Here is an 11,899-nt window from a genome sequence, read left to right on the forward strand (position 1 = left end):
TGGTTCCTTCTTCCTTGCATTAAAAAGAAAAAAAAAGAAAAAGTATTATTTTTGCCAGCTTATGTGATGGAACTCGATGGCTGACTGATATTACAAAGACACTAAATCTTTGCCATGGCACTTCTTCGTGACTATACTCTTTTTACTTAATTTTGGTTCAGATTTCCGTCTCTTTGCAGTTTATATCACACCTTAGAAGTAGAATAGGACTATACGACAGCTCTACATCCTTTCCATGGCACTTCTTCGTGACTAGCATCATCTAGTACTAAGTCATTGTTACAACTGAAAATTTAAGATGGAGAAACGCTTATTTTAGGTCAGATTAGCGTAATATTACGGCTCTACATCCTTTCCATGGCACTTCTTCGGGACTAGCATCATCTAGTGCACAACTGAAAATATAAGATGGAGAAACGTTTATTTTAGGCCAGGTTAGTGTAAAAGGGGTATAGTAGGGTACTGTGTTGGTAATGGATTGGTGTCATTCAGTATTTAGGATAGGGGAACCTCAGTATTATGCCAAATTATAGTGAAAGGAGTATAATTTAATTTTAATACGTTGCTGTAACTGGATGGTGAGAATGGAAAGACGGTATATTTTGACCAAGGTTAAGTGAGAGAGAGAGAGAATCATCGAGGTTGTATAGTGAGTAATTTTAAATCAAGTTCAAGTGAAAAAGTATTGTATGTTTTGAGAGAGAGAGTTAATCATCGAGGTTGTATACAGTAGTGAGTAATTTTAAGCCAAGTTTGAGTGAAAAGAATATTGTATGTTTAGAGAGAGAGAGAGGTAATCATCGAGGTTGTATAGTCAGTAATTTAATGTCAAGTTTGAGTGAAAGGAGTATTGTATGTTTATATATATAGAGAGAGAGACGTCAGCAAACACTCACCTGAAGGAAAGGGTTGTGAGAGGGTCAGAGGATTGGTGGAGCCTGCCCGCCCTCTCCTCCTCCCCCAAATTATATACCATCGCATCAGGTGTGTCCACGTGTGCCCAGGTGTTACGCGGGTGAGTTATTTGCTGGACGTATGTGCTTGGGTGAGATAGGAGGGAGGGGGAGCTTGGGGAGTGGGTGGGAGAAAGAGGGGGTTCGTGTGTGTGGGTGAGGGTGGGGTGGGGGAATTCGTTTGTGGGCATGGGTGTGTGGGTGGGGGAGGTTTTATTTTGTGTTTGTGGGCGGGGAGGAAATTCTTGGCTGAGTGTGTGGGCGTGTGTTTGTAGCAGGGGAAGGCTTTGTGTGTGTGTGTGTGTGTGTGTGTGTTCTTACCTAATTGTATCTTTACAGGAATGAGTCAAGCTCGTATTGTCCCGTGTCTTAGACCATATTTATCGTACATATCCTTAAATTTGTGAATTGTTTTGGCACACACTATTTCATTCGGTAGTGCATTCCATTGATCAATTGCTCTGTTTGGGAAACTGAATTTCCTTACGTCTTTATCACCTCTCTTCTTATGCAGTTTTTTGCAGTGTCCTCTTGCTGATGCTTCTCCATATGTTAAGTAATCATTTATGTCTATTTTCTCCTTTCCTGATATGCACTTATATAGCATTATCATGTCACCTCTTTTCCTTCTCTCCTATAGTGTTGGTAGATTCAGTTTATTTAGTCTTTCTTCGTAGCTTAGGTCCCTTAAGCTTGGTATCCATCTTGTAGCGGCCCTTTGAACTTTTTCAATCTTGTCTATATGCTTTTTGAGATGAGGACTCCAGACTATTGATGCATATTCCAGGGTTGGTCTAATGAATGATGTTATTATCCTTCTTAGCATGTCTTCATTTATGTATGTGAATGCTATTCTCATATTTGCAAGCAGTGTATACATGTTCCGTACCTTCTCGCTGATGTGGTCAGCCGGAGATAGTCTGTTATTGATAATCACACCTAGGTCTTTCTCTCTTTCCGATGTGTATAGGGTTTTATTTCCTAACTTATAATCCCAATCAGATCTTTTTCCACTTTTACCAAACTTGATTACATGACACTTGTCCACATTGAATTCCATTTGCCATGTACTACTCCATTCATGAAGTTTATTTAATTCATCTTGTAGCTCCCTACAAGAGTCTGTGCTAGTAATTCTCCTTTGTATTTTTGCATCATCTGCAAACATATTCAGATAGCTCTCATTTCCAGTGTTACTGTTTATATCATTTATGTACACTAGAAACATGATTGGTGCCAGCACCGAACCCTGTGGTACTCCACTAGTCACTTCTTTCCATGATGAGTAGTTTCCTCTTAGTACTGTCCTCATTTCTCTTTTTATGAGAAAGTCTTGCATCCAACAAAACAGTTTGCCTCGAATTCCTCCTTGATGGTACAGCTTCCATAAAAGTCTTTGGTGTGGTACTGTGTCAAAAGCTTTCTTGAAATCTAAATAGATACTGTCCACCCATCCTTCCCTTTCCTGGATTGTGTTTGTTACTCTGTCATAGTAGCTCAACAGATTAGTAACACATGATTTTCCTTTTCTGAAGCCAAACTGTCTTTCTGTTATCATACTGTGTTCTTCTAGATGATTTACCCAAGCTTTTCTTATAAGTTTTTCTAATACCTTGCTTACAACACTGGTCAGTGATACTGGTCGGTAGTTGAGAGGATTTTGTCTATTTCCTTTCTTGAATAAGGGGACTATATTTGCTTTTTTCCAAATATCAGGTAGTTTCCCTTGACTCAAGGATTTCTTGAATATTAAAAATAATGGTTTACTTAACTCCTTTGCACATTCTCGTAACACCCAGCATGAAATTTCATCAGGACCACTTGCTTTTCCTCTGTCTAATCTACTTAACTCCTCCTGTATTACTTTTTCTGCTATTTGTATATCTGGTAGTATGTGTGGACATGGGTGTTCCACATATTCCCTCTCAAAATTTTTTTCTTCTGTAAAAACTAATTGGAAATTCTTATTTAGTGCTTCACAAATATCTTTCTCTTGTGTATAAGTGATTCCCTCGTCCGTGATGGATTGTATTATATCTTTTACTTTGGTTTTGCTTCTGATATAGCTGTAAAACAGCTTTGGTTGATCACTACTTTTATTTATTATATCCTCCTCAAACTGTTTTTGGCCTTCCCTCCTTATTCTTGTATAGTCGTTTCTTGCCTGTTTGTAATTATTATACGCCCTTTCACTATTGTGTCTTCTGTATCTATTCCACAACAAATCTCTTCTTTCTTTTGATTTTTTACATTCTGTATTGAACCATTTCTGTATTTTCTTATCTGCTTCTTTGTGCTGTGGGATATACTTCTGGACTCCTATTTCATAAAATTCACAAAAATTTTTATATACAGCATTTAAATCTTGTCCTCTAAGCTCATTTTCCCAATCAACTTCTAAGAAATACTTCTTTAGGTCTTGATAATTTCCCTTTTTATAGTTTAGTCTCTTTTTGTAACTGTCATTGCTGTTTACTATGTCATATGCTATCCTGAAGTTATAATTTAGTACTGCATGATCGCTTTTGCCGAGTGGAGGGTGATATATTAAACTGTCAATGTCATTTTCTTGCCTAGTAAATATTAGATCTAGCACTGAAGGTACATCAAGTCCTCTTTTTCTAGTGGTTTCCCTCACATGTTGCGTTAAGAAAAACTTGTACGAGATCCAGGAGCTTTTGGTCCCAACAGCTTTCTTGGCTATTTATATCTAGAGTATTCCAATTTATATTTGTATTGAAATCCCCAGTTAGTATAATTCTTTCCGATTTCTCTTCCATTTTTATGTAGCAAGGATCTTATACTCTGAATTGTACTCTCTGCCAGGTCCTCATATTCGTCTCTTTCCCATGTGCTTGATCTGGGTGGCATATACAAATTGGCTACAATTACTTTACCTTCAGATGTGTCGATCTCTACTGCAATCAGTTCTACTTGTGATGGTATATCTAGGTTTATTTCCTTGACTTTTAGATTTTTCTTAGTTAATATTATAATTCCTCCTCCTTTTTTTAAGTTTCTGTCTCTTCTCCATATATTGTATTCCTCTAAGTTTAGTATGTCATTGGATATCCTTGGTGTTAATTTTGTCTCAGTTAGGCATATTATTTGTGGTTCATTTTCTCTGACATAATCATTCATCTCTAGTAATTTAGATACCATTCCATCCACATTTGAGTACATCAACTTTATCATCTTGTTTATATACTTGTCATGACATGGTTCTACTAACTTCCTCCTTTTTCTTCCATCCTGTTTGTGTACCACTTTCGTACCTGCAATCCTATTACTTTGTAAAAAAATTTCTTCTTGTCCTCTTCTGATCTTCCCTCATTTTTTGTTTTTGCTTCCTCCCTTTTCTCTTTCAGTAATTCCAGTTCCTCTTGTGTTAGGCATCTTTTTATCCATACATTTTTGAACTCCTCTTTTTCCATAAGATTCTTTGCATTTTTTATTATCTCTTCCACAGTGTTTACACTCTGGAAAGTCACCTTTAGAGGTCTTGTCTTGCTTTTCTCGTATTTCCCTAACCTTTTGTGTTCCTCTATGTCTTTACTACAGATTTCCTCTGATACTTCTTTCAGTAAGCTCATTACATTTGCCATCTCCTTTTTGTCTCTAGTGATTTTGTTTTTAATTTCTTCCTCTTCTATACCAGTGATTACTATTGATTTATTTATTTCTACTGAATCTCTGACTAACTTTGGATTGTTTTGGATTATTCTTTTCACTTCCTTTTTAATGTTTTTTTCCTCCACCCTTGTTTCTGTCTTTCTTTACTTTCACCATTTCAGCATACGTGGTTTCTACATCATTTTTGTAGCTTTGCAGAGCTTCTTTCACCTGTGTTATCTTCTCCTCAATATCACTGCTCTGGTCCATAAAACTGCTTGCTTGTCTAATTGTCTCTGTGTCATTTTTTAACTCTTCCATAACACTCTCGTGATTAACTACTGTACTTCCCATTTCACTCACTTTCTTCCTAAGGGTATTCAATTCCACTGTTAGTTCACTGATGGTTGTGTCTTTCTTATTGGCCTCCCTTCCCAGTTTTTCTATCTCTTCCTTTTGCAAGTGCATTTGCTTCTTTATTTCATCAATTTCATTTTTGAAAGCCATTTCTAGTTTGTGTACACGTTCAACCAGTCTATTGTGAGTCTCCACTTCAACCAGTTCTTGGTAGAAATCATCATTTTGCTTTTACTTTTATCCCTTTTCTTTTCCAAATTTGTTTTACTGAAGTATGTATCCATTTTGTAATACTAAATGAAGAGTATGTACTTACACTTTCCGCGTGTTGCCGTAGTATAAACAAACCCAGCTGACTCAACGCATCGTGGTTCTTTGTTGTTTCAACCAGTCTTATTTAAACTTATTATTTCTTTTCCTTTTAATAATGAAAAATCATTTAGTCTAACCTGGTACAGAGCTTGACTCATTCAAAGATACTTATTTAGGTAATGCCTCTGGCCGTGTTGAGCTGGTATGGAGCGACGGTAATGGACGTCTTCCTCCGACGATGCCGTGTGTGTGTGTGTGTGTGTGTGTGTGCGACGTGCGTTTGGGTATGGATGTAGGTGTGTGCACGGGAAATATCTCTACATGAAAACTCGCATCCACCTCACATTGGGAAACACACACACACACACACACACACACACACACACACACACACACACACACACACACACACACACACCGAAAAATAGGCGCTTGTTTTTGTTCTTGTAATTTCTTCAGAATCAACTTAAACGTGGATGTAGTAAATATTAACAACACATCCATATTTCATCTAAATAATTAAATAAAAACGTTCTATTCCTGTGCCGGTAAGACTCTAGGACAGGGTTTGTTTTCCGTCCCTCCTTGTTCACCCAGGAGTCTAGTTCGAGAGGTGGATGTCAAAGCAATTGTTGTGTGTTGTTTTAGTGGGAAAGACTGCATGATAAAAGTTTGATAGGTATAAATTCTCTCTCTCTCTCTCTCTCAGCATTAAATCTTATGTATATGTTTGTATGTATGTAGGTAGATAATGAGTGAGGTGGTAGAGGAGTGACTTAACCAAATTTTTCTACACCTTACTTTCAGACACAACATTCATCTTATCTTTTCACACACACACACACACACACACACACACACACACACACACACACACACACACACACCTCACCGCAATATATAGACACCATACTCATCTTTTCACCACACACACACACACACACACACACACACACACACACACCGCAATATATCTCCAGCTCGTATGATGCACGCACTGAATGGCTTGTGGATAGAAATTATGAAGGGAAGAACTTGACATATTGGCTGGTGGGTGAATGAGGTGAGTGATGGTGGTGTCAGAAGGTGTAATGGATGGCGTCACTGCCCATCTGTTGGCCTGTGTCGCACTCCTGGGTCACTGTTCTCTTCGGTTAAGGGAGCTCCCTAACACCTCTTCCTTAGCGACTTATTTTTGAACATGGCTGGCTAATATCTCGTTGGATGCTATTTATGCAGTATGGCGTTGCTAGAAAGATGGAACCCAGGCTAGGACAGCAAGGTGTAATAAGCAAAATAAATCGTTTAGGAGAAAGTATTAGGGAGCTTCCATAAGCAATGAGAATACGGGCCATGGTGCTTCCAAGGCCCAGTAATCCTCGTACATACCATACACCTGCACATGTCACCACTTGGGCGCTAACACCCACCGTCCATACTGAATACATGCTAGGGCTGTCTCATACAGGACTGGTGTATTGGTATTAGCGGGGGTATTTTTACATGTCGGCGGGTCTTCAGATGGATCAGTAAAGTCTGTTTTAATGACATTCAAATCCTTAAACTGTTCCCTGCCCCAGCCGGGATTCGAACTTGGGTTTAGTAAGACTGCTGACCACCTCTCTACCGATTCAGCTGGCGAGGGACGCCTTCATGTGGTGGCACTGATAGAACTGGGTGGTGGAGCTGCCTGGCTATACACAAGTCCTTCCACTCCCACCCTGTCCCCCGAAAGGAAAGGATGGAGTGTAGGGTGAATATAGATAGATAGAGAGGGAGTATTTTTGCGTCAGTGATAGATAAAGAGATAGATGTAGAATATTCTTTACCCCCCCCAACCCCTGAAAGGAAGATGATGGACTGTAGGACAAACATACATAGGTAAATAGATATAGATACGTGATAGATGTAGATAGATGAATGATAGATATAAAATTCTTGCCCCGACCAGACTGTTTTATATAATTGAAGATGCTTAGCGAAGTGGAGTTAGGCAATAATCTCTCTCTCTCTCTCTCAATGGCAGCAGAAGAAAATACAACGGCTCTGCATCCTTCCCCTACTAGCACTTCTTCATGACTAGCGTGACATTCCCTTGTTATTATGTTACAACTCAGAAGTCAAGATGTGGGTGGGGAAGTTGTATTTGTGGGTGTGTGGGTGGGGAAGTTGTATTTGTGGGTGTGTGGGTGGGGAAGTTGTATTTGTGGGTGTGTGGGTGGGGAAGTTGTATTTGTGGGTGTGGGTGTGTGGGTGGGGAAGTTGTATTTGTGGGTGTGGGTGTGTGGGTGGGGAAGTTGTATTTGTGGGTGTGGGTGTGTGGGTGGGGAAGTTGTATTGGTGGGTGTAGGTGTGTGGGTGGGGAAGTTGTATTTGTGGGTGTAGGTGTGTGGGTGGGGAAGTTGTATTTGTGGGTGTGGATGGGGAAGTTGTATTTGTGGATGTAGGTGTGTGGGTGGGGGAGGTTCAAGGTGGTTTGTGGGCATGGGTTGTGTGGGTGGACATGTCGTGTTTGTGGGCGTGGATGAATTTTATATATATATATATATATAATACATCATCAGACTGTAGGGTGATATAACTAACAGTGACGTATTGTTATGTATATTTCTGGTGTTCATACTATTTATTTACTTCTTTATTTAGACTTTTCATGTGTTTGTTTTCGAGTTGAGGGGTTGGTATGGCCCTGGTGAACCCCTTTAGTGCCAGTTGTCTTTCTCATGTTGAATATAATCATCGGGACAGCAAGAATAAATCAGTAAAACACATTCACTACGATGATGACTTCTGTGTTTATTGGTCCATTTATTAGTATTAAAATCTGTATATCTGTGTATGTAAGATACATACATACAAACATATATTTCCGATACCAACCAATTCATATGAAACTGAGTAAAGCCTTTTGGAAATGGAAGAGTTCAATGTGTCTAAGCCATTCACTACGTGGCTTTCAAAACACCGTAATTGTCTGGTAGACCAAGAGTAAAATATAAACATCGTTTTGAATGGATTACATCAGTATTTGCCGTTCATATATATTAAATTTATACTATACTGTATATATATATATATATATATATATATATATATATATATATATATATATATACATAGATAGGTAGGTAGGTAGATAGATGTACACAACTACAGATAGAAATACGGTACGCATATATATATATATATATATATATATATATATATATATATATATATATATATATATATATATATATATATATATATATATATCGCCCTTCTCACAGATGCAAGTCGGCACGTGCTGCCATCGGACGGCTGTTCGGGAAACGCACGTGTTTACCTCATCAGCTGACTGGCGGGGCAGGACTATGGGTGTGGGTGGGATTGACACGTTTCTACGCAGTGTCCGCCGCAGTAGAGGTAAGTAAGGATGCCAGAAATGTTCTTAAATAACATTGTAAATGTTTGGAGTGAATTAGGGGTTACAGTGGAGGAGAACGTAGTAGAATGTGAAGTTTAAAGGCCACGAAATAGATTTTTGTCATAGTGCAAAATTTGGATGGATTACGGATGTCGGATTAACTTGTGCCTCATGTTCACCGTTGTAGAGGTAAGTGAGGACGGCATCATTGTGTTTAAATAACTGTGTCAGTGTTGGAGGTGTTTTATGTGGTGCAGCAGAGAAGAAATTATTGAAAAATGGAGGTGACAAAGATGAAGTAGGTCAGGCGGTATATTGCAAACTTTTCCTGATGGTTTACACATTTTTTATCGATGCATCACGTGGTGTACCCTGAGCGTTTTATATGCTTGGTAAATGTATGAAGTGTGGAAATGAGAGACTAACTAGAAGAGTATGAGTGAGGTGGAGGGAGGGAGAGACTTAGGAAGAGATGGAGAGATGGAGTGGAGAGTTATGAGATCGGGGTGTAAGTTGGGGGGAGAGACTAACAAGGAGAGTATGTAGTGAGGTGAAGGGGGGGAGGGAGAGGCCGAGGAAGAGATCGTGTTTTGTCAATTTTCGTTTTTTTTTTTTTTTTAATTGCAAATTCTTAAGGTGCATTAAAATATACGATGGAGAGATTAACAAGGAGAGTGCTTAGCAATGAGAGGGAGGGGGAAACCGTGGATGAGATGGAGGGATGGAGTAGAGAAGTACATTGAGAGGGGGGGGGGTCATGTTGAGGGAAGGGCAGGGAAATGGAGGCGATTTGTTTGTGGCCACCCTTGGCGGGATTAAGGCATCTTGTTATAGAGTAGTTTTTGAAGATTACGTTCATATATTTTCACAATTTTTGGCCTTGATGGAGTCAGTAAAAAATGGAAATAATAAAAGATCTATATTTTATTTTATTATTATTATTATTATTATTATTATTATTATTAATTAGCCTACCGGAAGTTGGTGAGAAGGTGAAATTGGGATTTTTTTTTTTTTTTTTTTTTTTTATGAGAAGCGGGTGTGCGTCTGACATTATTCTTGAAAGTTTGAAAGTCAAGGAAGAGTGATAATGAGCAAGCTGAAAGGACTGCAACTTATTCATTTTGCTGCTTTCACTTTATTATTATTATTATTATTATTATGTCCTGAATTTAAGGAAACGAACAGGACCGTCCATCCATCCGTATCTGTTTATACTCTGTCTATATCTGTATCTATGTCTGTCTGTCTCTATAACACCACATGAAGTTTATTTAAGTTAACCATAGCGTATAGGTTTAGGTTCAGTTTTCTGTGATGGCGACCGGAAATAAGTGTAAAACTATGGTAAAAAATATATATATATGAAAAATTTGACGTACTAAGTATAGGATGTGTTTATAGAGGTGATGCAAGATGAAGTGATTAGGTGGATGTGTAGTGCGTCCTTGAATGCGAGGCCTGGGGGAGAGGGGCTTGGTTTACGATGGAGGAGTTGAGAGGAAGGATGGGACTGGAGTGTATTGGTGCTGTGATGAGGAGGGGTAGATTGAGAGGATGGGACTGGAGTGTATTGGTGCTGTGATGAGGAGGGGTAGATTGAGAGGAAGGATGGGACTGGAGTGTATTGGTGCTGTGATGAGGAGGGGTAGATTGAGTGGAAGGATGGGACTGGAGTGTATTGGTGCTGTGATGAGGAGGGGTAGATTGAGTGGAAGGATGGGACTGGAGTGTATTGGTGTTGTGATGAGGAGGGGTAGATTGAGAGGAAGGATGGGACTGGAGTGTATTGGTGCTGTGATGAGGGGGGGGGTAGATTGAGATGGTTTGGGCATGTGGAGAGGGTGGTGGATGACAGTTGGGTGCAGAAAGAGAAGTGTGAACGTCGGGGGTAGGGTTGCGAGAGGCAGACCGAAAAAGACCTGGGTTGAGGCCATGGTTTGACTTCGGAGATAAGGGACCGAATAGGGAGGCTGCCAGAGATCGAGCAGCGTGGAGAGCCGCCATTAGGTGACCAAGGCCGACGCATGAAGGCACCTGTAATCACGTGTATGGATATTTTTTTTATTTTTTTTTATTTTTTTACTCAAATTAGCTCTATATCTGGTTACTACAAGTCCTGGGAATTATCTACCTATTTATCTATCTATTTATCTATCTGTATGCGTGTGTATGTTTGTATTTAGCTATGTATTACTGTATGCTTTTTTCTGCCCGCTGCCGTCCTCACTCCCCCACCCCCATCTTACCCCTCCATCACCCCCTCACCCCTCCATCACTCCCTTACCTATGCCTCTGCCTCATTCCCTGGCTTACTCCCTCACCCCACCATCACTCCCTCCCCCCACCATCACTCCCCCCCCTACCTCATTGCTAGGCTCAACCCCTTGCCATACGCCTTCCTGCATGCCTCACCCCCTCCTTATTCCTGCCTCACCCTTGCCTCTCGCCATCCTTATTCCTTCTTCACATTTGCCTCATCTATGCCATAATCCTTCCTGACTCACTTCTGCCTCACCCTCTGCCTCGCCTCTCTTTACCTTTATCTTGCCTCGTACCTCGTGCCTGCCTCACCTTTACCTCACCCCCTGCATGCCTAACCCCCTGCCACACATCTGCCTCACCCCCAACGGGTGACCTAGATCTGACATGCGTTTCAAGCTGCACACACACACACACACACACACACACACACACACACACACACACACACACACACACACACACACACACACACACACACACACACACACACACACACACACACATCTGTTAGGCATCAGTGCATTGACCATTATCTTTCTCATATATCTATATATATATATATATATATATATATATATATATATATATATATATATATATATATATATACACACACACACACAGTTAAGTGCTTATAATGTGGATATATATATATATATATATATATATATATATATATATATATATATATATATATATATATATATATATATACACACACACACACAGTACATACACTTATCTGTGTTAAGTATTATAATGTGGATATACTAGTCATTCCTTTGCCTGAGGCTCATTAGTCTCTGTCCACATACCACGCAAACAGGTGGTGGTATTGCCTCTCTCTCTCTCTCTCTCTCTCTCTCTCTCTCTCTCTCTCTTAGTTCATTTATTTTGTCTTCTAATCAGTTTACGGCATTAATTATGCCTTAATAGTATTCTGAGGCATTTTGAAGACGTCTGAAAACCTTCTCCTTTGTGATTCATTCAGCAC

General features: G+C 39.6%; 1 protein-coding gene across 1 annotated transcript in view; it reads left to right on the top strand.

The window, feature by feature from the left end:
* Positions 1 to 8,503: 8,503 nt before the first annotated feature.
* Positions 8,504 to 11,899, top strand: part of LOC145409086 (uncharacterized) — a 107,009-nt gene continuing 103,613 nt past the window's right edge. Inside the window, exon 1 of the mRNA XM_080279631.1 lies at positions 8,504 to 8,639. Within this exon, the coding sequence (XP_080135757.1) occupies positions 8,504 to 8,639 (136 nt within the window). The remainder of the gene's footprint in view (positions 8,640 to 11,899) is intronic.

Source organism: Coenobita brevimanus, chromosome 79 (genome assembly GCF_032717465.1).
Source record: "Coenobita brevimanus isolate Jiangsu-jjx chromosome 79, ASM3271746v2, whole genome shotgun sequence".
Classification (NCBI taxonomy): domain Eukaryota; kingdom Metazoa; phylum Arthropoda; class Malacostraca; order Decapoda; family Coenobitidae; genus Coenobita; species Coenobita brevimanus.